The 26,834-nt window shown below is 43.7% G+C and overlaps 1 protein-coding gene across 1 annotated transcript in view; it reads right to left on the reverse strand.

Annotated features, from left to right (window-relative positions):
* Positions 1-26,598, reverse strand: part of Pp2C1 (protein phosphatase 2C) — a 43,466-nt gene extending 16,868 nt beyond the window's left edge. Inside the window, exons 1-3 of the mRNA XM_080277582.1 lie at positions 26,289-26,598; positions 12,238-12,372; positions 1,760-1,972 (exon numbers count right to left, since the gene is read on the reverse strand). Of these exons, the coding sequence (XP_080133708.1) occupies positions 1,760-1,972; positions 12,238-12,372; positions 26,289-26,598 (658 nt within the window). The remainder of the gene's footprint in view (positions 1-1,759; positions 1,973-12,237; positions 12,373-26,288) is intronic.
* Positions 26,599-26,834: the final 236 nt, after the last annotated feature.

A 26,834-nucleotide genomic window follows, 5' to 3' on the forward strand; every position in this document is an offset into this window, starting at 1 on the left:
TTCTTTTGCACTGTTTCCAGTCTTTTTATCACTGTCCAATTCCAGTCTCTCCATTCACCTTATATGTATATTTCAGTGGGGAAAATTGTTCCGATATACGAAATTTCAGATTACACAAGGTTTTTTTGGTCCTTATCCCTTTCGTATTTCAAGGACTCATCTCTCAAGGCACGATGCTCACAAACATCAGCAAAACTCTGCACTAGCCAACCAAGTTCTTGTCCAGCACTTGCAAGCAGTACAGCATCATCAGCATACAACATATTTGAGATATTCCATCCATCACCATTCAATACCAGCGTCATCCTTCCCTCCATTACTCATGTTTTTACTTCTCTCATCACCCCATCCATATATATATTGAACAACCAAGGGGACATCACACAACCTTGTTGCACGCCCACACCGATCGTGAATCGCTCACTTAGATGCCCATTAACCCTTACACATGCCTCGCTACCATCATAACAACTCTTGACAGCACCTAACAGCATACCATCTACATCATACATGCACAAAACATTCCACAATCCCTCTCTGTTTACTTTGTCGTATGCTTTTTCCAGATCCATGAATGCTATAAACACCTTAAGGTCCTTCTCACAAGCCTTCTCTGCTACCTGTCTCAATGCAAATACTTGATCCACACACCCTCTGCCACTCGTAAAGCCACCCCATTCATCATTCACTAAGACTTCTGATATCTCTCTTGCTATCTCTATGATAATTCTTCCATATACCTTCCCTACAACACTCAATAAACTTATGCCACAATAATTCTTGCACTCACTTCACTCACCTTTATTTTTGCACAAGGGTACAATCACAGCCTTTCTCCACTCTGCGGGCACAGTTTCACTCATCCATGTCTTCTTACATACCTCCAATAAGCACTTCGCTCCACTCTCTCCACTACACTTAAGCATCTCTGCATACACCTCATCAACCCCAGCTGCTTTTCCATTTTTCAGCCGTTTCACAGCGCTCTTCACCTGTGCGAGTGTCACGTCTCCTGGTACTGCATTTCTTCTTGTACACCCCCAAAAACAATCATGTTTACAGCCGCTCTGCTCTCTCTATTCCCATTCATCAGGCTTTCAAAATATTCTCTCCATCTGGTCCTTACTTCATCTCCATGGGTTAGTAACCTACCACCTGTATCCTTCACACCATCACATTTCTTTCCGCTATATATATATATATATATATATATATATATATATATATATATATATATGTATATATATATATATATATATATATATGTATGTATATATATATATATATATATATATATATATATATATATATATATATATATATATATATATGTCTGTCTATCTCTCTCTCTCTATATATATATACAGTAGTAGATAGTAGCAACCATCATCCATTCACAATGTAGTGCCGCCTGCTTCTTCCTTCACCTTTATCGTTCATTCTGTGTCTGCCCTCCTCTCTTCCTGTTTCTCCCATCTCTCCTGTCACTATTTTAACTGCTCTTCTTTGCTTTTCATGTGGTTTTACACAGTGACAAGCCTAATGGTTTCCTGTATGCCAGGAAACCATTTACAACACTGAGTGGTAACCATATGACTGAACCATGGGTTCCCTACATGTCAGTAAGTGGGTTAGTGGAGGGTCAGTGCCCCTCCCCATAAAACAACTAACTCAAAGACAAATGGCAACTCCTAATGGGATTACCGGTTTGGCATCTCGTTACAGACAGATAGATACATTGACAGATATAGATATTTACCTAAGGATCGTGCCACTGCTAAAAAAGGTATCTCATCCATGGGTGTTGACCTTCGAACTGGTCCCTGGTGTCCTGACTTGGGTCGGTTCCACACCACCCGTGGTACACCAGACTTGTTAATAACCTTGCCCCCACATTCGGTGATACGTGCCTTCTCCACTACACTCTCAGGTTTGTGGTCTCGAGTCAGTGCCTGTCCATGCCAAGTTCCACCTATTGAAACATATGACACGAATTACTAGCACAATCCTGAAAAAACAAAATTTACAAACACTGCAGTGATAGGTGGGGGTGCTCACCATCCACTCACTTGATGTAGTGCTGCTCTTGGGTGACCGCCCTTTCTTCTCTTCTTTCCTTCCTTCTTCTTCTGTCTTTCTTTCCTTTAGTCATTCCTATTCCTTCTGTCTACAGGTGATTCTAAACCTAGTGACAAGCCAAATGGTTTCCTGCTGGGTGGTAACCATATAACCAAATTATGATGCCTGGTGGTTTAGTGGGTAATTAAGGCACTTCAATTGGACTGAGCCTGCACAGGTTTACATCCAAGGAATGGTTGGGGTTTACTGCCACTCAGGGATGGTGAGGCTGGTCACTCTCATCTTAAAGTCAGGACCAATTTCCTAGCCCAGGGTTCCTATGCTCCTCAAGGGGCAACACAAGATTAGGTGATGAATGAATGAACAAACACAGCAACAAACCAATTTCAATTATTACCTGATATAATAGAAGATTAAGTCCTGCATATATCACTATACTATACAATATTAACCTCTTCATTTCCCCCCCCCCCCAACTGAATTCAATTCAGGTTCACAAAGTAGTGTACAGAAGAGGGCACCGAAGACATTTCAAACTTATATAAAAGGGTTCCTGAATTCAAATAAATAAATTAAAAGCAACAATAAAGTTAAATATAAAACTTTGAATTTAGAAAGAATAAACTAAAAAAAGTTTTGAATTAGTAAACATAAACTAAAAACAAGAGCCATTGTCATACTGATAGCATTCAGAAAATATAGCAAAATCCTTACAGCAAATACACTGTGCAGTGGCAGTATTGTCACCAGAGAGGTCAGTTGGTGCCATAACTGGAAAATTATTTAATATTCACTCTAACTTTGCCTAAGATTTCTGTCCTATTGCAGCTTGTTTATGTAAGTTCTCTGGCAGGAAATGACAATCCCATGGCTCTACATCCTTTCCATAGCACTTCTTCATGACTACCACCATATTTTAGTATTAATTCATCGTTACAACTCAGCAAAGATAAGCTGGGTGAGGTAGTGGGAGAAATGCCCAGGAGCTATAAAGTGATTGTAATGGGGGATATGAATAGAAGAGTAGGCAATGGTCCTGAGGATGACATAATGGGTTGTTATGGAGTACCAGGAAAAAATGATAATGGGAAGAGACTAAAGGATATGTGTCATGATAGGAGGTTGTGCATTTGTAACTCGTATTTCAAACACAGAGATGCACATAAATATACATGGCGTAGACTCGAACAGTGAAAGAACCTGATTGATTATGTGCTCGTAGAGAGGTCAATGATGGGAATGCTTACTGATATGAGGGCCGTGAGAGGATGATGTGGAGGTCTGTCAGATCATATGATTGTGGTATGCATGATCAAGCTAAGAGGAGTGAGGCGGATCAGGAGAGATAGGAGCAGTCAGGGAGAAAGACTGAAAGTTGAGAAGCTGAGGATCAAAGAAATGGCAGATGATTACAGGACCAATGTAAAGGAAGAGTTAGAATCGGTGAACTAGAATGAAATGGATCTGGACAGCCTGTGGAATGCATACAGGGATTGCTTAGTTAGAAATGCTAAAGCGATGTGTGGTGTGGCAAGAGTAACAACAAAGAAGAAAGGTACAGCATGGTGGGATGAGGAGGGTAAGACAGCAGTGGAGAAAAAGAGGAAGAAGTGGCTAAAGTGGTTACAGGACAGGGGTTCAGTTGAAATAAGACTGAATATGTTGACAGCAAGAAGCATGTAAAGAGACTAGTGAAGAGGAAAAAGAAGGAGGTAAATGAGGATCTTGGAAGAAAAATGAATGTGAACTACTCTGAAAATAAGAAGTTATTCTGGAAAGAGGTGTGGAAATGTAGAAGTGAAAGTGGAAAGAAATGTGATGGTGTGAAGGATGTAGGTGGTAGATTATTAACCCATGGGGATGAAGTAAGGAACAGATGGAAAGAATATTTTGAAAGACTGATGAATGGCTGTAAATATGATTGGTTTTGGGGGTGTGCAGAGAAGGAATGCAGTACCAATAGACGTGACACTCGCAGAGGTGAAGAGTGCTGTGAAGCGGCTGAAAAATGGGAAAGCAGCTGGGGTTCATGAGGTGTATGCAGAGATGCTTAAGTGTAGTGGAGAGAGTGGAACGAAGTGCTTGTTGGAGATATGAAAGAAGGCATGGATGAGCGAAACTGTGCCTGCTGAGTGGGAAAGGCTGTGATTGTACCCCTGTACAAAAATAAAGGTGAGCAAAGTGAGTGCAAGAATTATCATGGCATAAGTCTACTGAGTGTGGTAGGGAAGGTATATGGAAGAATTGTTATAGAGAAAGTAAGAGAGATATCAGAAGTCCTACTGAGTGATAAACAGCGTGGCTTTAGGAGTGGCAGAGGATGTGTGGATCAAATACTTGCAATGAGAAAGATAGTAGAGAAGGCTTGTGAGAAGGACCATAAGTGTTTATGGCATTCATAGATCTGGCAAAAGCATATGACAAAGTGGACAGAGAAGGACTGTGGAAAGTTTTGCACATGTACGGTGTAGATGGTAAGCTGCTAGGTGCTGTCAAGAGTTTTTATGATGGCAGTGAAGCATGTGTAAGGATTAATGGGCATCTAAGTGAATGGTTCACGATAGGTGTGGGCATGCAACAAGGTTGTGTGATGTCCCCATGGCTGTTCAATATATATATACTGTATATGGATGGAATGACGAGACATAAAAACACGAGTAATGGAGAGAGGGATGGCATTGGTGATGGATGGTCATCATCATCATCCAATCCTATGTAGCTCCATGAGAAGCGTAGCAGCCCAGGGCTAGGCAAATTGGTCCTGACATTTAAGATGAGAGTGACCAGCCTCACTCATCCCTGAGTCGCATTACGTGAGTAATAAACCCCAACCACCCCTTGCATTTAAACCTTCACCGGCTCAATCTGATTGGAGTGCCTTAATTACCCTTTAAACCACAAGGAGCCAAAATCTGGTTACATGGTTACCACCCAGCGTAGTAAACAGTTTCATGATGTACAGGAAACTATTTGGCTTCTCACTCAGTATAGAGTCACCCACAGGCAGAAGAAGAGGAAAGAATGAAGGAAAAATGGAAGAGGGAGTGTAAAGTCACCTGTAGGCAGAAGGATGAGGAAAGAAGGATGGAGGAGAGGAAAGGGCAGATACCCGAGAGCAGCACTACATCAAGTGAGTGGTTGGAATATCTCAAATTTGTTCTATGCTGAAGATGCAGTGCTGGTTGCAAGTACCAGACAAGAACTTGGTAGCTAGTGCAGAGTTTTGCTGATGTGTGTGAGCATCATGCCTTGACAGTAAACGCAGAAAGGTGTAAAGTGACGGTTACTGAGAGAGAAGGCGACTCCCAGTGCGATGTTACATTGAATGGAGAAAGACTGGAATTGGTGAGAGTTCAAATACCTGGGTAGTGACAGAAAAGAGAAAAATGTGCAAAAGAAGTGGAAAGTAGAGTGACACATGGAAGAAAAGTAGCTGGTGCAATGAAGATTGATAAGAAACAGAGGCTTAAGTGTTGCAGCTGCACGAGGCTTACATGGAGTGTTAGTCCCAACTTTAACATATGGATGTGAGACTATGGTGTGGCATGAATATGAAAAGTCACAAGTAAGAGCAGTGGAGATGGGACTGCTGAGCAATGTAAGTGGAATACAGCGGGTGGATAGGATACCAAATAATGTGATTCGTGAAAGATGAGGAGTGAGGAAGTCGGTGGACACCAGAATCAAAGAGAGTGTACTGAGATGGTACGGTCATGTGGAGAGAATGGATAACAATAGAGTGGAGAAAAAGGTATATCTGAGTGAATTTGAAGGAGGGGGAGGCTGTGGAACAAAAGAAGAAGGCATACGGTGAATGGTTGGCGAGTAGAGGTAGGGGAGAAGATGAGAAAGAGAAGAGAGAGGTATATGTGAGCAGGAGAAGGGAGGTTAAGAGACTGGTGAAGGAGAGTAAGAAGAAAGTGGATGAAGAGTTTGGGAGGAATCTGAGTGTGAAATGGAGGGAGAGTAAGAAATTGTTTTGGAAGGAGGTAAAGAAAGTAAGGCAGTGTGAAAGGGGAAATAGTAGGGGAGTGAAAGATAGGAATAATAGATTGTTGGTGGAGAAGAGAGAGAAATTGAGGAGATGGAAGGAGCACTTTGAGGATTTGTTGAATGTAGAGAGTGAAAGCAGTGTGAGTATAAGTGGTTGGGGAATGGCTGGGAGAAGAAGAGATGAGAGGAGGGAGGAAGAGATCAGTAGGTCGGAAGTAGTGGAAGCGATGAAGAAGATTAAGCTGGGAAAGGCCCCAGGAATTGATGGAGTGTGTGGTGAAATGCTTAGGTATGGGGGTGAGATTGTTGTGGAGTGGATATGGAAGTTGTGTAGATTGGCTTGGGAAGAGGGAAGGGTTCCAGAGGACTGGAAATCAGGTATAATTGTTCCTCTGTACAAAGGAAAAGGGGAGAGAGAAGTATGTGGTAACCATAGGGGTATTTGCCTTCTTAGTGTGACTGGTAAAATATATGACAGAATACTCATTGATAGGGTTAGGCATATGACAGAGGAGCTAGTTGGAGAAGAACAAGGGGGATTTAGGAAGGGAAAAGGGTGTGTAGATCAGATATTTGTTCTAAGATGTTTAGTGGAGAAGTATCTAGAGAAGGGAAGGAAAGTGTACGCTGCCTTCATGGACTTGGAGAAAGCTTATGACAGAATAGATAGGAAAGGTATGTGGAAGGTATTAAGAATATATGGAGTGGAGGGGAAATTGTTGAGTGCTGTGAAGAGTATGGACGAGGGAGCTAGGGCTACGGTGCGAGTGGATGGTGAGCTGAGTGAGTTCTTTGATCTCAGTGTGGGACTGAAACAGGGGTGTGTAATGTCTCCATGGCTGTTTAATATATATATGGATGGGGTCGTAAAGGAGGTACAAGGTAGGGCAGTGGATGTGGGGTGGCCCTAATGAATGAGGGTGAGATTTGGAAGCTTCCGGTGTTGCTGTTTGCTGATGATACAGTATTGTTGAGTGAAGATGAATGGGAGTTGCAAGGTTTGGTGAATGAATTTGGGACAGTGTGTAGGAGGAGGAAGCTGAAAGTTAATGTAAACAAAAGTAAAGTTATGGTGTTTGAGAGGAATGAAGTCACAGAGTGTGCAGTGAGGTTGGATGGTGAGGATATGGAGAATGTGAGTGCATTCAAGTACTTGGGTAGTGTGATGAGTAAGGATGGAACTTTGGGGGATGAAGTACGTGAAAGGGTACAGCAGGGAAGGAAGGTTGTTGGCACACTGAAAGCAGTGATGAGAAATAGGGAGGTGAGTATGGAAGTTAAGAAGTCACTGCATGATGGTATTGTGATCCCTACCCTGACGTATGGAAGCGAGGCGTGGACCTTGCAAGAGGGGAACAAGTCAAGAGTGTGAGCAGTGGAAATGAGTTACTTGAGAGGAGCATGTGGAGTGACATGGAGGGACAGGTTGACGAATGAAGAAGTGAAGGAACGTTGTGGGGTAGATGTGGATGTGGTTGAAAAGATTAGGAGAAATACACTGAGGTGGTTTGGACATGTGGAGAGGATGGAGAATGAAAGACTGACTAAGAGGGTGTATGTAGGTGAGGTGGAGGGAGGGAGAGGGAGGGGTAGACCGAGGATGAGGTGGAGGGATGGAGTTGAGAGGTATATGAGGGAGGGAGGGGGTGAGTTGGGGGGAGGGGAGTCAAATGGTGGGTGACAGAGTGACTTGGAGGCGTTTTGTCTGCGGCCACCCTTTGCGGGATTAGGGCGTCGGGCTATAGATAGATAGATAGATAGGGAGGCGAGGTAGGCCAAGGAGAGAGTGGGCAGATATGGTGGATGAGTGTGTGAGGAAGAGAGGTTTGGAAGTCGGTGAGACAAGGGAACTGACAGGAGATCACGCTGGCTGGGTGAATGCTGTGAGAAGAAGTGCATGATCAGAGACTGGCACCCCTTTTTAACGTGGCAGTGTCTGGACTGACTCTATCAGATACGATTATGTGAAGCTACAGAACGTGGTGAATGTTTTAGGCGTATCCGATACAGCCAGGATTCCGTGGGCTTGAATGATCAGTGAATGGAAGCGCAGTCCATTGGACTGGACAAATTTGGGCTGTCTAGACATTGCTACTCCTCACCCTGCCCCAGGGTGGGAAAGGAGGTCCGGATGATGATGATGATGACAACTCAGCACTCAATGTGAGAGATGACAAGGAAGTTGAGGTAAAAACAGTATAGCAACTCAGTTGGCTTGCCCCACATTACATGCCGCGAGCAAGTCCTACTCCACCTTCTTGTGGTGACCTTGTTTTAACACCCTATATTCCATCTCTGTGCTTTCATAATTTGTTGATATGCTGCACTTTTCTCTGATAGTGGCAATGAAATGGCAGGCTGGCGTGCAATTAATTACAAACTAGTAAAGATTTCCTTTTCATTACACCAGTTTTGGGGGTTTCCATTCAGGAATCAAGCCTCACCATTCATCCCCACACCTTGCTGAGGTTCTGTCTGCTGAGACTGAGCATCAATTCAGTGCATGGGACAGCCCTGCAGTGGTGGTTCTTTGCCTGAGGTTAGGAGGTCTGCTCAGCGAAACAAACTGGGGTTACCCAATATCCACCTTCCCATCAATGGCTACTTGGGGCTCTTTCAAACTTTTCTCCATGATCTAGTGCTCTGACTGGGGCATTATAACTAAACCCCTGAACCTCCTGGAAAGCAAGTGTGCTTGGGTTGCCACCAGATATTGACCCTGTTTGGTTGGTTTGTTTGTTTATAAAGGCTCAAACATGCTTCACGTGTTGGCCTTGGTCACCTAATGGCAGCTCTCCATGCTCTTGATCTCTAGCAGCCCTCTCTATTCAGTTCCTTATCCCTAATCAGATAGGATGTAATTGCTGCCCACTAACATTTCCAGTTTAACCTAATGGCAGCTCTCCATGCTCTTGATCTCTAGCAGCCCTCTCTATTCAGTTCCTTATCCCTAATCAGATAAGATGTAATTGCTGCCCACTAACATTTCCAGTTGCTGACTAGAGCCTCTGTAACGGAATAGAGGTGTGCAGAATATACTTGCCTCATGAGGCAAAATTAGAAATTAAGTTAAATTATGAGGTCAATCCCTACAGCCATTTCTCAGGTCTTATTTGGTCTGCCTCTTGCAACTCTACCCTCAACGTTCACACCCCTCACCCTTCACACCCAACTGTCATCATCCATCCTCCCCACATGGCACAAGAAAACAAAGACTGAACAATGGTAGAAAAGCCATCCAAGAAAATGCTTGAGGCAATATGATAAGAGTGGCAACCTACACTGCAAATCGACTACATGACAAATAGAGGAGGCATAGCTTTATAACTGAATGGTGTGATGTTAAATGGATGTATCTAGTGTGTCTGTGAAATGCATTTCCTTGGAAAACAGGTGTGAGAATGGGAAGGAGAGACTACGGTATTTTTAAGAGGCAAACATAGCTGTGTGGTGTGAGCTGGTCTGGAGAATATAAGGGTAGGAGCAAAGGTGTCACTGCTGCTGTGAGAGGGTCTGCTCAGCAAGGCAGACTGAAGTTGAGCAACAACAAGAACAACTGATGGTGTGGCACAGACCATGAATATAACACTGTACAGTCAGTCATAATTAGTCAAAAACAAAGACCTGACAAATATTAAAGTGTTGCAAATAGATAGGCTGAGATTGTTTGAAAATGTCGAAAGATGAGAGAAGGTAGAGGAGGGTTACATATGTGAATGTGAAGGGAAGATTGGCAAGTGGCAGATCTGGGATAACATGGAGTGAGATCCTGCATGAAGACCTCTGAGCTAAGGGACTAAGCTGGGAAAGGTTAAAGTTTGTGATACATGGAATGCTGCCATCAAGAGGGGAGGGGGGGTGTACTGGCATGGTCAGTGATCTCTAAACATAATTGTCGATCTTTTCCCAGATAGAAAAAAATGTCTAAACTCTGGTACTGTAAAAATTTGTGGGATGCTGGCAAATATGAAACTTTAAATGGCAATTTTTCTGTAGATTACCTTAAACAGCCAATAGATAAAAAGAAAAATGGTATGGCATAATGAGAACTTACTTTACTGATAAAATGAATTATCAAAGTTTTCTATATTTAGATATACAGTATACTGCATGTTTAGAGCTCATGAGGGATTGCAGCAGCATGACTGTTTGGTGGAGGCCCAGTCTGTTTGCATCTAATAGTAGTACTGCACATATTAAAAAAGTGTGGACTTTCCAAGTACACTGACTATCTGGAAGCAAATGTGTGCTTCAGAGAAATGCTTTGTTCATATCTGTCTAGGCATGGATAAGGGTGGCTTTTATTTCTTGGCACCAGGCTCATCTGAATGTGAACCTGCTAGACTGAGGAAACCGGTCACTTCAACCAGGCACTCCCAAAAATCTGTTGCGATGATACTGAAGGGGAAGAATTGCCTGCTTATCCTGGCCTATGCTATGACTGTGAGATGCATGAGGTGAGTAAAAATACTGAGTGTAAGGGGCTACATTATAGTGAGGGCACAATGGATTGTTTGTAAGTTGTATTTTTGCTGGTACTGATGCTGACAAGAGTGATGTTTGCATCACAGTTTGGCTAAGTGCGTGTCTTTCTCCCTGGGAAGAACGTCTCTGTGGGATGAATGTCTGGTGGAGGTTCATGAAGGAGGCTACCCGGTGGGAGATTTTTGATCGCTATAGTGACTATGCCTGTATATATGTCCATGAAACGCAGTCCTGGGTAAAGAAGACAGTAAAGAGCTCCAGGAACCAATCACTAGAATAGTAGTTAATACACTGATGCTGCACAGGGAAACAGAAACAAAGAACGGTGGTGAAGGAAGCCAACACAATAGTGTGTTTCATCTGGCAAACAAAACAAAAGGTGTGAAGGTTTGCAGCTAATACAGTAAAAGAACAACACTGAACTTAGGAAGTGGAGGGGGTTTATAGACATCTCATTCCTCCTCCTTTAACCAACAAAACTATTCTTCAGAAACATATAACCACCACAGCAATCCAAAACCTAGAGCCAAACAATATTCTCCATGAACCCTGCCAGACATTCATTCCACAGAAACTGCCTTTCCCAGGCAAAAACAAGTTTACCTGGCCAAACTATGACTTGGCAACCACACTTCTCTGTTTCACTTCCAATAGATCATACAATTCTCCAACAATCGCCCATGCTCTCACTGAAATGCAACCCCTACTACAACACACATGCCTGTTCACAACATACCATCCATCCATCCATCATCCAATCCTATGTTGCCCCATGAGGAGCATAGGAGCCCAGGGCTAGGAAAGTTGGTCCTGACATTTATGATGAGAGTGACCAGCCTCACTCATTCTATGAGTGGCATTACATGAGCAATAAACCCTAACCATCCCTTGGATATAAACCTTCATCAGCTCAATCCGATTGGAGCACCTTAATTACCCACTAAACCACCAGGTGCCATAATATGGTTATATGGTTACCATCAAACGTAGTAAATGGTTTCCTGATGTACAGGAAACCATTTGGCTTGTCACTCAGTGTAGAGTCACCCACAGGCAGAAGGAAGAGGAAAGAATGAAGGAAAGAAAGACAGAAGAGGGAGTGTAAAGTCACCCGTAGGCAGAAGGACGAGGAAAGAATGAAGGAAAGGAAGAACAAAGAGGATGGAAGGAAAGATGGTTGGAGGAGAGGATAAGGTAGACACCCCGGAGTAGCACTACATCAAGTGAGTGGATGGTCAGTTCACAACATACCCGACAAGAAATCTTTCAACATTAACCTTAGCTAAAGGTTTCTAGTACTGTCTATCTGAAGTGACCTGGTTCCTACAGTCCAATATGTTTGTATCCAAATGAACCTGGTGACAACTCTGAAAGTGTTCAAATGAAAATGTAATCTTCTAGCCATAAATCACCTAGTTTACAACTGAAATTTAGTAATGAATTATGCCTTGCAGCTGCAAGAAACAAGATTGACAATATACTGAATATTTTGCTATTTATATAAATAAAAATGTTAAAGTCAATGATTTATTGATGCAACATGAAACAAAATTACTTATTATACTGTACTTGTACACTAGAAAAATAAAATTTTTCATGTCAGGGGTGGTGGTATATTTAGTATCACCACAAAATGCTGTATATATGGTATAGTATCGTACTACACAAGTTCTTTCATACTTGGGTCTTCATATCCCAAGACAATCCCTGAGTCTCCAACATGGCCGATGTAGATCTTCTGTCTGCGAATGAAGGCTACGCTGGCTGTAGTTCCACTAGTACTGGGCCACCCCGAAGCAGTTCGTGGCCACTGGTCTGGAAGAGTTTTGTTAATATCAGTATTATACATATACTGTGTGTGTGCATGGGTATCGAGAGAGAGAGAGAGAGAGAGAGAGAGAGAGAGAGAGAGAGAATCAAACATCATTTTTTTCTCACCAACCAGCCACATGATAGGGACAGGGTTTTGTGTAGTGCAGTGCAGGACCTTCGTGCACATGCTTGATTAATGCCGGCTGCCATGAGTGACACAGCTGCTGTCAGTCAACCTGTATTCACGGTCGTGCACTTTACGCTCGTTGCATTCCAGCGCTCATCACAATGACCGAAAAAGTTGAACGACGTTACTGCATCAAATTTTGCCCAGAACTGGGTGATACCCAAACTGAAACTATCAGGAAGATCCAGCAGGTTGTTAGGAATGAAGCCATGGGGGTATCACAAATAAAGGAGTGGTACACATCGCTTCAAAAATGGCCAAATATCAGTCTAGAGCAATCCACTTCCTGAGATGCCATCAATAAGAGTGCTGAAAATGTGAAGAAAGTCTCCGATCTGGTCATGGGAAATAGTAAGCTGACTGTCAGAAAAATTGCTAATGAAATTGGAATCAGCAATGGATCAGGACACAAAATTATAACAGATGATTTGGGCATGCGAAGAGTTGCCGCCAAGATCATTCCAAATTTCCTTTCACATGAACAAGCTCTACGGATGAACGTTGCTCAAGACATGTTGGAGTGTGCAAATCACAATCTGCACTTTCTGAAGACTGTTATCCCTGGAGATGTGAGTTGGATGTATGGATACGACCCAGATACCAAAGCTCTGCCGTCCCAGTGGAAGGGTGCAGGGTTGCCTCTGCCAAAAAAAGCACAACAGGTCCACAGCAAGGTGAAATGCATGTTGACAGTTTTTGTTGACTACTGTGTTGTGCATCATGAATACGCAGCAGAAGGTCACTGTCAAGAAACATTAATACCTCGATGTTACGTCGTCTTCGTGACACATTTTTGCGGAAGAGACCAGACCACTGGAAACTGGCAACAAGCTGCACCATACAACACCCCTGACCATTCTTCTCAGCTGATTCAGGAAATTTTGGCCAAGCAAAACATCCCACAGATCGAGCAGGCTCCCTACCCACCAGACATACCTCTGTATGACTTTTGGTTATTCTCCAAACTTAAAACTCCACTGAAGGGTCCCGATTTGAGACGAGACGAGATCACGACGAATGTGACAAGATCATGATGAATGCATGAGATATCGAAAACCAACTCTGAAAAATATTTAAGGTAATAGAAAGAATGCTGGGCTGTGTGTGTCAAGTCAGAAGAGGCCTACTTTGAGGGAGATTAGTGTCCTATCTCAACAGGTTAGCTATTCATTTTTTTTTAGAGCCTAAGGTCAGATTCTTTCTGAACAGACTCATACTATGCCTGGGTAGAGGGGTATGTTTCTATTTCTGGGCTCTTTCAAGATAAAAAGACATACGTCTGGACATGGGTGAAGTGCGTGACATACAGGTACTCACAAGATGAATGCTTAGGATGGTTGAGAGGATTCGTGTAAACAGGACAGAGAACATCATTCCCTTTGCAAAATATTTAGCTTATTTTCATGATATGCATCATATTGACATGGTACTGAATGACGCCAATTGACACCGCCGGCATACTAGGAGATAAGTTACCCTAACTGATGTGAACAATTTGGGGGTAAATGAGTTTCAGGTCCGAATTTACCCACTGCCCTCTGTAAGACACCACCACTGACCTCAACAGACCTAGTTCCATGCTCTTGAGTAATGTCACACTAATCCCTGTAATAACCGGATGCCCAATTCCCGGATATTTTGTGCCTGGGCCTTGAGACCCCCCCCCCCCATTTTTTTTTTTTCCCAACCGTACTTTAAACTTGGCTCACAGCGCCAAACAGCTGTGTTTTCATGTGCAGTACAGTTGCCCCCTGCTTCCTCCCCTCCCGTTACCACCTAACTACCGTCCTGACTAAACGCTCGTTGCAATGACTGCCGCACATGCTCATTTTTGTTAATAAACAGTGAATAAACTGCAATACCTCACCACTAGACCACATGGAAATTTACAGTGTTGTGCAGTGTTAAGAAATTAGAATTCAGAGTGCAAAGGATTAAGTGCAGAGTGCAAACTGGCAGTTGCAATGGGCGTGATGCAAGTAAGAACAGAATGTGCAGTCTTAAACAATTATAATTCACAGAGCAAAGGATTAAGTGCAGCACAACACTGGATTACTGTACGTGCTTCAGGAGCATTTGCACCACTGCCAGAGCCTTAGAGGATGCAGGTTAATCTTCAAAACAGCCATGGACGTGTTGTAAATACCCTGTACACTGCTAAATATTTTCCATGCTCATTTCTAATTCCTCATTCTCAGGTTCCTTTTCATTTAATTTATGCTTTCCGTCCCTTTGTGTGAATAGGGTCTTTAAATACAGCTACCGCAAACTGACTTAGGACCTCCCTCCACAAGGTAATAAAAAACACAGATATCATAGTATATCACAATGTTCATGAAATGCCATTCGTTAATAAGAAATCATGTTTCCCTTGTTTTTCAGGACCAGTTGGATGCATTTTGCCATGGAATCACTTAGATCTCTAAAGTAATCTAAGGACATTTCTTAGAACCAAACATTTGTCAGTTCAGTCTTGAGGTTGTCCAGAGTGGGTGTCTTCTTCTCTCCCATAATTTTCTTCATCTTTGCCCAGCAGTTTTCTATCGGATTTAGATCCGGACTATTGCCAGGCCAGTAGAGGATCTCAATCTGATTATTCTGAAACCATTTTGTCACCTTTCTTGACTTGTGACATGGAGCTGAATCATGCATGAAAAAGTCGCACCCATGAATAGCAAAACAGTTTAACAAATGATCTTTCAGAACTTGAATGTACCGGCCACCATTCATCAAGTTCTTAGGAAGAAAGTAGAGGCCTCCCCTTCCCATCCACCTGAGAAACCCCCATACAAATACTGATTGTGGGTGCTTAACAGTCAGCACCATATAAGCAGGGTCATATCGACTACAGGAAGCAGGGCAACAAACCTTGGCAGAATGCACCTGGAACACTTGAAAAGTGCTTTCATAGGAAAACATAACTTTGCTCCATTCATCCGATATCCAGTGTGTAGACTTCTTGGCAAACTCAATGGGCTGTTTCTTCACGCGATCAGTGAGAAGCAGTTTCTTGGCTGCGATGCGGCTTGGCAAACCCAGCTCCTTCTGCAAGTGGTGTTGGATAGTTCGAATTGAGACGTCTTGTAACAGCTGGGAATGCATTCCCTTCAATACTGCTGCTGTCAGTCGAGGATTCTTGATTACTTCCCTCTTCAGAAGTGTATCTGTACCTCTAGAAATCATCCTCTTCTTTCCACCGCCATGCTTGTGCTCTGGTACGACATCAGGTGGCAGGCCGGGCGCTGCAGCAAGAATCTTCATGATGGTCAAATTTACACGTCCAGTACATTCACCAATCGTGTTGAGAGGGACATTATCCTGCCTCCATGCAAAGATATGGACCCTCTCATCCTTTGAGCAGTACTTTCCAAGCAAGACAACTCAACTCTAGGAAAATAACAGGGCAAACAGTAATGCATATGAAAAAAGAGGTAGGTGCAAGCTCGGTGCGACGGGAACATATACTCCCACTCTCGCTTCTGGGAAAGCACTGACGCATTGAGTGTTTCACCACCTCCCGCGAACACCAGAGGAGTTGCCTGTTACTTCTTGCCCAAAAAATTCACTTGGTAGAGGTGGAAACACAAAGCAAAGACAGACAACTCTCCCATAGCAATTCTGTGTGCAGGTCCTAAGTCAATTTGCAGTGGTGGGTGTAGGTGCTATGCATATCCGAGAGAGTTATATACGTGGTTTGCTGAGTTAGGCTGGGTTAGGATCCTCAAGTACCTGTCCAGGAGGCATTTTCCCAATTCCCGGACAAACCCAATTTCCAGACATGCCTTTGGCTCTATTACATCAGTTGTTGGAGGGATTACTGTATTTTCCCAGATTTTGGGTGTCATATGAATTATACAGTCCTTTGTAACAAATACAGAAAACTCCCGATTATCCATCTAGGCACTACCAAGCGTACGGCATTATCTGGCATAGCCAATGGCTGAATTAAAGTGGTATGGTACCCGGCAGTAAACATAAAATCTTTATGACACTATCCGGCATGAAGCACCCTTTCTTCTGGCTAAAAGTACATTATTATCCAGCAAGAGACAGTCGCTGTCATCAAACATTCAGCCATAATCACAAAAACAGAAAATAAATACAGTATACAATGATAATAGGGTTATACTGTACTGTAATATGAAAATGAGGGAGGAAGGGAGGGTAGATGGCTGGTGGGCCTTGCAGGGTGTTGGTGGGAAGATCCAGTGGTAGGCAGTAGAAGACCTTTGATTAGCTACGGCAGGGGCGCAAGAAATCTAATGCAGAGTTTTCACTGGCTGGCAGCGGCAAGGTGAATGTTCTCTCACTCTCCACTGTATTCCTTTGCCACTATGGTGCCAACATACATATGAGCCTACTTTGCACTCTATGTCTCTTCCAAAACATTACTTTTATCATTAAATGGCAACATTGCAATGGGTTTGTATCTAAAACCTGGCTGTCCTTCTGGTGCTGCTGTGGTTCTCTGACACATTGAACTACTGCCCCCCCCCCCTCCCTCTCACCATGGAATTCCTCACCTTCTTTGCCATTCCTTTCCTTATGCATGGGGTTCTAAATAAAACTTTCAGTGTTCTGAAGTGTACATTACTGTACTGTACAAGACAAAAAATGACTTAATTCTGCTAAGGCATTGATGTACTGGAGAGAAAAGTCGATTAACCACTATGTACCTGCTGATGTGTACAGCCATCATGATTCAGGGAGCGGAGCGCCGCCGGGAAAAGGTTGTGTAGATCAGATATTTGTTCTAAGATGTTTAGTGGAGAAGTATGTAGAGAAGGGAAAGAAAGTGTATGCTGCCTTCATGGACTTGGAGAAAGCTTATGACAGAATAGATAGGCAAGGTATGTGGAAGGTATTAAGAATATATGGAGTGGATGGGAAATTACTGAGTGCTGTGAAGGGTATGTATGAAGGAGCTAGGGCTACGGTGCGAGTGGATGGTGAGCTGAAAGAGTTCTTTGATCTCAATGTGGGACTGAAACAGGGGTGTGTGATGTCTCCATGGCTGTTTAATATATACATGGATGGGGTTGTAAAGGAGGTGCAAGGTAGGGCAGTGGATGCTGGGGTGGCTCTAATGATTGAGGGTGAGATTTGGAAGACTCTGGTGTTGTTGTTTGCTGATGATACAGTATTGTTGAGAGAAGATGAATGGGAGTTGCAAAGTTTGGTGAATGAAATTGGGACAGTGTGTAGATAGAGGAATCTGAAAGTTAATGTAAACAAAAGTAAAGTTATGGTGTTTGAGAGGAATGAAGTCAGAGTGTACAGTGAGGTTGGATGGTGAGGACATGGAGAATGTGAGTGCATTCAAGTACATGGGTAGTGTGATGAGTAAGGATGGAACGCTGGGGGATGAAATGCGTGAAAGGGTACAGCAGGGAAGGAAGGTTGTTGGTTCACTGAAAGCAGTGATGAGGAATAGGGAGGTGAGTATGGAAGTTAAGAAGTCACTGCATGATGGTATTGTGATCCCTACCCTGACGTATGGAAGCGAGGCATGGACCTTGCAAGAGGGAAACAAGTCAAGAGTGAGAGCAGTGGAAATGAGTTACTTAAGAGGAGCATGTGGAGTGACATGGAGGGACAGGTTGACGAATGAAGAAGTGAAGGAACGTTGTGGGGTGGATGTGGATGTGGTTGAGAAGATTAGGAGAAATACAGAGATGGTTTGGACATGTGGAGAGAATGGAGAATGAAAGACTAACCAAGAAGGTGTATGTAGGTGAGGTGGAGGGAGGGAGAGGGAGAGGCAGACTGAGGATGAGGTGGAGGGATGGAGTTGAGAGGTATATGAGGGAGGGGGGGAGTGAGTTGGGGGGAGGGTAGTCAAATGGTGGGTGACAGAGCGACTTGGAGGCATTTTGTCTGCGACCACCCTTTGCGGGATTAGGGCGTAGGGCTATAGATAGATAGATATATCTTCCCGCCACCCTTTGAACTCGCAACCATATTCTATGACACCCATAGGGTAGGTAGGTCCCCCACAGATGCGCGGCTCAGTCTGTACACGGCACTGGTAGAGTGAGGAGCCATGTCTTCATCATCGTCATTGTCCAATTCCATCCCACTGCGTGCTGGGCCGATTGCATCATCGATCCACATGAAAGTTCTGCCCTTAGTGCCCAGGAAAGGGCTCAGCAATAGTGCGATCAGTCGTGCCTCGGAAGACATCGTATCCTCACGGACACTTGGTGGGAATACGTCTCAGGAGGAGAGAAGGAATTACCATGTGGAAAGTGAACTCTCTCGCCCTCCGACCCCTTCCCGTTCTCAGACGCCTGAAAAGGCTCTCAAACTCCTGCAGGAGGGGGGTAAGGCCTGCGACAGTGACGACTTCACTGAGGAGGAACACACAGATGACCCAGCACACTGGGCAGGTGAGTGTGGAGTTGGTGGTCATCTGCGAAAGAAATGTCGATGAGCCGTCTCATCGTCATGCTCGCTGCCTGCTTGCCGTTGTCACGCCCTCAAACGTCCACCTTCACCTCAGCCAAGTACTTCAAGGATGGAATCACCACAACCAGGCCCTTCAAGAGTGGAATTCTCCACATGGGCCCCACGTGGTGTTCCTCAGCAGCAAGCGTCCCCCCAGGGAAGGCCCGCATCAGGTGAGTCAAGATCCCCTTTCTCCTCCACCTCCCACACCTCTCCCTCTCCTTCCCCTTCATCCCCTGCCCATTGGCATCGACGAGTTGGTGTGCACGTATGCAGAAAAAACATGCTGTATGTGGCAAACGGTCTGCTTCATCAAGTGTGGGTAGAGTGGATACCCTTGTCTGGGAGGATGGCGCAGGATTTGAGCCCACTGTGCCGGTGTCTGATGAGGAAGGAGCAGGTGTTCAGGAGGAGGAGCTTCCCTCCAGGCCCTGGACTATTAGCAGTACTTTCAGGGTGTTATTCACGACTGCAATGATGCAATAATGTACCTGGTGGAAATAATAAATTTCCACCAAGCTATGTGTGTGGAGTGGCTAGACGTGGCTACCAGTGAAAGCATGCATATGAGGGACTGGCAATCTGTGGAGGTGGTGGAAGTTGTTTGTGTGAATAGCCCCCACCATGCTGATGGCGCACTTAAGAAAACATGAGCTCCATGACTACTGGTCGGTAGATGAACTCGTGGGGACAACTGTCTTTGGTAATCATATGGCCTGTGACAGGTACATGGCCATCCTAAGGTTTCTCCATTTCAACAGAAATTATGGGCCTGCACCAAACGACAGGTTGTGGAAAATCAGACCTATTCTAACAATGCTCAAGGGGTCATTTTCCTTTTTTTTTTTTTGTTCATTTCAGAAAGTGGTAATTGACAAGTCGCTGGTCAGGGGCAGGTAGGCATTTATTCAGTATGTGCCAGGCAAGCGTCATTGCTTTGAGATGAAATTCTTTGTCCTTTGTGACTGCAAAACCGGATATGTGCTCGATGTGATAGTTTATTCGGCAACGGATGTTGATATACCTAGGGACAATCCTCACAGCTTCTCGGCATCAGTTGTGAAAGTGCTGATGGAAAGGTATTTCAACAGGCACCACATTCTGTACACAGAAAATTATTACACTGCCCCAGCGTTGACCAAGGATTTGCATGAATGCAGTACTGGGTCCTGTGGAACTGTTCGGGCAAATAGAATGGATCTCCCTGTATTCCCATCAAATACTGAGAAAGGAGTCCTTCTTACCAAGAACTGTGGCAACATATTAGCCCTTCTCTGGCATGGCAAGAGACTGGTTAACATGTTGTCAACAGTACATAAGGGTGTGTTTGAGGAAATGGGGAAAACAGACTAAAGGACCAGGGAACCCATGTTAAAGCCAGATGCTGTCAACGATTATATCAACATGTGGCTTGTTGATAAACTGGACATGCAAATTGGTGAGGCTGATTGCCTAATTAAGTCCTGCAGGTGGTACAAGAGGGCGTTTTTACACCTTGATATCAACGTCCTGAACAGTTTCATACTGTTCAAGAAGCTCGTCAGGAAACTCTCTATGAGAGTTTGAGAGAGAGCTTGCATGCAAACTCCTTGAAGAGTATTCAACTGCAAAGGTGCCACGTGTTAGGCGCGGGATGCAGACAGCACCTACAGCAGACAGGATAAGCTGTGCCGAGTATTTCAGGCGGCACAGACTGGTAGAGACTGGCCATACCACAGCAGGTCATCATGCATACAGGCGGTGCCACGTCTGTAACACGACCAAATGCCATCCCCCAGCACAAAAAGAGAGAGCATACCAATGTGCAGAGCGCAAGGTCCCCCTATCCCCTAAATATTTTTGCAAGTATCACTCCAAGTGTGATAACTGAGCAGGTGTGTGGGAAAGTGTAAATAGTATACAGGTATGCACTTTTTTTTTTTTTTTTTTTTTTTTTTTTTAAGTAAGTGAAATGTTAGACATTTTAAGTGATTTCAAGTAAGTGCTACGATATAAGTGTTCTTATAATAAGATCTACAAGTGCAACACAATAAGTGTTATTGCTTATTGGTTACCGGTACTGGTGAAAAAATTATTGGAAATACCTTAAGTTGGCCTACCTGTTACAAGAAAGAAAGCCACTTGTGAGAGGGTCAGAAAGAAAATTACCTCATTGGCTATAACTAAATTTTTTTCCATTGATACTCAGGAAAATAGTGCTAAATCCATTCATCCATCCATCATCTAATCCTACGTTGCCCCATGAGGAGCGTAGGAGCCACGGGCTAGGAAAGTTGGTCCTGGCATTTAAGATGAAAGTAGCCAGCCTCACTCATCCCTGAGTGGTATTACGCGAGCAATAAACCCCAACCACCCCTTGGATATAAACCTTCACCGGCTCAATCCGATTGGAGCACCTTTATAACCCACTAAACAACCAGGAGCCAAAATTTGGTTATATGGTTACCACCCAGTATGTGGAATAACTGAAACAAAATGGAGAGGAGAAAGTGTGAGAGAATGGGAGTATGGATGGAGTATATGTGCAGGAGTAGGTGAGAATGAGAGGGCAAAGGAAGGAGTATGTATAGTTGTGAGTAAAAGATGGAAGAAGAGCATAAGACAGTATGGATCAGTTGGGTCAAGGATTGTGTGGGTAAAGTTGAAAGTTGGAATACAAATGTGGGCAATTGTGTGTGTGTATGCGCCAACGCAAGATCGTGCTAGAAGAGTGAGAGAAGAGTTCTGGACAAATGTAGAAGTGTACATGGAAAAGTTTGGAATGAATGAGAGAGTGTTTTTGATTGGTGATATGAATGGTAAAGTTGGGAATGTGAAGGTGCATGGAATAGTTGGTGAGTGGGGTGTGCCTGCTGAGATAGATGAGAATGGGAGTGCGTTAGTGGACATTTGTGCTGGGAGGGGGTTGGTGATAGCCAATACCCTCTTCAGGCATAAAATGATCCACAGGTATACATGGCGAGTGATGAGAAGGGTGGGTGGTGAACTGAATGAAAGGAAGGCGATGATTGACTATGTGTGTGTGGATGAAAGGATGCGAAAATGTGTAATGGATGCAAGAGCTCATAGAGGTTGGGGGAGTGGACTTTCTGACCACTACTTGGTGGTGGCCAGAATTAGAATTCAAGTAAGACGGAGGAATAGAAGAAGGGAAAGACGAGAGGAAGGAGTAGTTGAAAGGAGAGTGGAAAGGTTACAAGAGGATGAGAAAAAGGCAGAGTATAAGAGAGAAGTGGAGGAACGATTGGGCAAATATGAATTGGAGCAGATGGGAGACGTGGAAGGTGTGTGTAGGATATTTACAGAAGAAATATGTGCAGCATGTGATGTGGTGTGTGGAAGGAAGAGAAGACGGAGGGGGGTGCAAGGAACAGCGTGGTGGACTGAAGAGGTGAGACAGGCTGTGGCACAAAAGAAGAAAGCATACAATGAATGGATGAGAAATAGGGGCGTGGAAGAAGTTGAGAGGCGGAAGAGAGAGTTATATGTAGAAAGAAAGAGAGAGGTGAAAAGATTAGTAAGAGAGAGTAAGAAGAGAGTGGATGAGGAATTTGGAAGGAATTTGAGTGTAAAGTGGAGGGACTGTAAGAAAATGTTCTGGAAAGAGGTGAAAAGAGTAAGACAGGGTGGAAGTGAAGTTAGCAGGGGAGTGAAAGATAAAAATGGTAGATTACTAGTGGAGAAGGGAGAAAAAGTGAGCAGATGGAGAGAACACTTAAAGGAATTGTTGAACATAGAGGATGGAAGTAATGTGAGTATAAGTGGCTGGGGAATGGCTGGGAGAAGGAGGGAGGTGAGAAGACAGGAAGAAATCAGTAGGATAGAAGTTGTGGAAGCAATGAAGAAAGTTAAATAGGGGAAAGCCCCAGGAATTGATGGAGTGTGTGGTGAAATGCTGAAGCATGGGGCAGAGAGAGTAGTAGAATGGATGTGGAAGATGTGCAGATTGGCCTGGGAGGAAGTTAGAGTCCCGGAGGATTGGAAGTCAGGTATAATTATTCCCTTGTACAAAGGAAAAGGGGAAAAAGAAGTGTGTGGTAATCATAGGGTCATTTGTCTTCTTAGTATAATAGGAAAAGTGTATGGTACGATACTTATTGGCAGAGTTAGAGAAAGAACAGAGAAATTAGTTGGAGAAGAACAGGGAGGCTTTAGGAAGGGAAGAGGTTGTGTAGATCCGATATTCATTCTTAGATCTTTAGTGGAAAGTTTCTAGAGAAGGGAAATAAGTTGTATGCGGCTTTCATGGATTTGGAGAAAGCCTATGACAGGGTGGATAGACAAGGATTGTGGAAAGTGTTAAGAATATATGGAGTAGACGGGAAGTTGCTGAATGCTGTGAAGAGTATGTACGATGGTGCGAAGGCTGCAGTGCGTGTGGATGGTGAACTAAGTGAATTTTTCTCTTTGAAAGTTGGGTTAAAACAGGGATGTGTCATGTCTCCATGGTTGTTCAATCTTTACATGGATGGGGTAATAAAAGAGGTACAAGGTTGCTGGTAGTGGATGTTGGAGTGGCCCTGGTGAGAGAGAATAGTGTTTGGAAACTCCCTGTACTGTTGTTTGCAGATGATACTGTGTTGTTGAGTGAAGACGAAGGGGAGCTGCAAGGCTTGGTGGATGAGTTTGGGAGAGTGTGTAAGAAACGGAATCTAAAGGTGAATGTAGGGAAGAGTAAAGTGATGGTCTTTGAGAGAAGTGAAGTCAGTGAATGGACAGCGAGGTTGGATGGTGAGGAATTGGAAAATGTGAGTACGTTTAAGTACTTGGGTAGTGTGATGAGTAAGGATGGAGGTTAGGAGGGTGAAGTGCGTGAAAGGGTACAGCAGGGAAAAAAGGTTGCTGGTTCTTTGAAAGCAGTGATAAGAAACAGGGAAGTAAGCATGGAAATGAAAAAGTTATTACATGTCAGTATTGTGATACCAACTCTAACGTACGGAAGTGAAGCTTGGACGTTGTTGGAAGGACACAAGTCAAGAGTGAGTGCAGTGGAAATGAGTTATTTAAGAGGAGCCTGTGGAGTCACATGGAGAGACAGGCTGACGAATGAGGATATAAAGGGGCGTTGTGGTGTGGATGTGGATGTGATAGGAAGCGGTATGAGGAACACACTGAGGTGGTATGGCCATGTGGAGAGGATGGAGGGTGAAAGACTGACGAAGAGAGTGTATGTGAGTGAGGTGGAGGGGGGAAGAGGGAGGGGGAGGCCGAGGATGAGATGGAGGGATGGGGTGGAGAGGTACATGAGAGAGGGGGGTGTGAGTTGGGAGCAGGGCAGTGAGATGGCAGGGGACAGGGCGACTTGGAGGCGATTTGTTTGTGGCCACCCCAAACGGGATTGAGGCGTCTGGCAATAGATAGATAGACAGACTCTCTCTTGTCATTAAAGGGTTTAATGGTATATCATATTTTTTAGCGAAGTGATGGAAGCTGAAATTCCGGACTTCTGGAGAATTTCTACAATTCCTCCCAAATGAAGATTTTGACAACTAAATGCAGTGCATGTCTGGGAAAATCCGAACGCATGGCAACCCTAAATGGAGAAGTACGGTATTTGAGAGAGGGGAGGATGAGATGGGAGCAGGGCAGTGAAATGGTGACATGGGGACGATATGTTTGTGGCCACCGCTTATGGGATTAAAGCGTCTGCCGACAGACAGATAGCCATTATTTTTCTGACTTTTTCTTGATGTCACTTCTGAACTTCTATTAGAATTGCCTGGATGTAACTGTCATTCATTAAAATATCTGCCACAGCTACACAAACCACAAACTACTAAATGTTTACAAAACCATAACATCAGATTGTTAAGAAATGGTAATGTAAATCAATTTACTGAACAGTTTTCAGTCAACTCTCTTCTGTGGGAGGGGGGGGGGGAATCTATCTATTTATTGCCAGATGCCATAATCCCGTAAGGGGTGGCCAATTGACTTGAGTTATTTGTTTTATGGGGAGGGGCACTAACCCTCCACCAACCCACTTGTTGACACGTAGGGTGCATGTATGGTTTGGTTATATGGTTACCACCCAGCGTTGTAAATGGTTTCTTGGGTTACAGGAAACCATTTGGCTTGTCACTCAATGTAAAGCCACCTGTAGAGAAAAGCAATAAGAAGTGATAGGAAAGATGGAAGAAATAGGAAGAAAGGAGGGCAGGCACAGAAAAAGAATGATAAAGGCTAAGGAAGACATAGGCAGCACTACATCAAGTGAGTGGATGATGATTTAATAAATTAATTTAAAAAATAATACCAAAATTCTGTGGGTCCCTAATGTAGTGTCAAGCCTTTGGAAACATTACCTCCAACCTAGTTTTGTTCGTTTGTTTATAGTGAAAATAAACAAAAATGAATTATTTTCAAGCCATTTTTGGCCTTTACCTACCCAAACTTACCCATATTAGGCATTAATCTAATGTGGATCCATGTCAATTATGCCTAACAAAGACCAATTTCCAATCTTACCCCAAGTTGTTGGTAGAGTCCATCTTTTTTCAAATTTTAAAATACATGAGTCCTACTTCCTGCCTTCTGGTTGGCTGATTCAGAACCATTATGCACCAGCAAAAACAAAAGCATACCATCTACGACCATAATGCACCAATGCAACAAAAACACAATGTCTTTAATGGACGAAACAAAGCCCCAGCACTTGCACACACTAGACCCCACAATATCTTGCTTATTTTTAATCTGTGGATGAAATGTCAAAGAATACCATACTGGCTTGGAACTGTGCAACAAATATATTCACATTAATATATCTTAGGAATCTGGTGTTATGGTTTTGCAAACATTATCTTACATATGTTTCCTCATGTGTCCTGCTGAAATAACACACATTATGATAAAAATGAAAATTTGGAAAATCTGCATTCCTGGGCAAATTGCCATCTTCATATTGACAAGTACAAACAAATGAAATTAAACACTGCTCCATATAAACACTTCAGTCTTTGTCCACTCCGATTCCTGATCACAAGAGAAATTATAACTAGTGGCAATGGTCAAGCAGAAAACCACATTAACATGAAATTCATAGTTGCATGTTTCACACAGTGGAATTTAACATTTACAATCATACTCCCTTCCGAGGAATATACATTTTAATACTGGTAACAAGGACACAAGTTATGAACTACAAAATTAAATTGTTGCAGCTTCTGCTAGACTGTGTGAAATGTTTGTTATTGTTACTATCCCGAAAAATGATGGGGTGAGACACCCTGGGTGGTTTGTTTACCGTGATCCTCTACCCTGCCTCCCCAACTTCCACTCTTACCTAACACCTTCCACATCGCCAGGTGGGTTTGAAGGAACCCTTCTTTTATAGCAGCCAGCACGTCCTCGTCATCGTCAGACCAGAAAGCTCGAGTGCTCACGATATTATCCATAAGGTTGTCTTTAGCGAAATGCGCTGCCTCTTTCCCGCCATGGCCATCGAAAATCCCAAAGAAGGCGTACTCAATGTCCTTCTTGTCGTGCGTCCGCTGATATGCCACTTGGAACTCATCTTCCATGTACTTTCTGTCACCTTGGTGTAAATACGCTGACGCACGAAGGTTGACACCCACACGACTGGCACTCGGCATTTTTCATAAAGTTTGTTGCGTCCTGCCTCGACACCATAACAGAATCCGTTTGAGGGTTTCGAATGTGATTGGTGGAGGTCGCATGACGTCACAACATGTTCCAATGATTCACCAAGCTGACTGAACCCGAACGCGCACTGCAAATCAATTCATTACACCATTTATATGAACTTTCTGCCTACAACTTCGAAATAACATACGTCTCGGTTAAATAAAGGCCCCTGCTTGGTCGCTGC

Source organism: Coenobita brevimanus, chromosome 70 (genome assembly GCF_032717465.1).
Source record: "Coenobita brevimanus isolate Jiangsu-jjx chromosome 70, ASM3271746v2, whole genome shotgun sequence".
Classification (NCBI taxonomy): domain Eukaryota; kingdom Metazoa; phylum Arthropoda; class Malacostraca; order Decapoda; family Coenobitidae; genus Coenobita; species Coenobita brevimanus.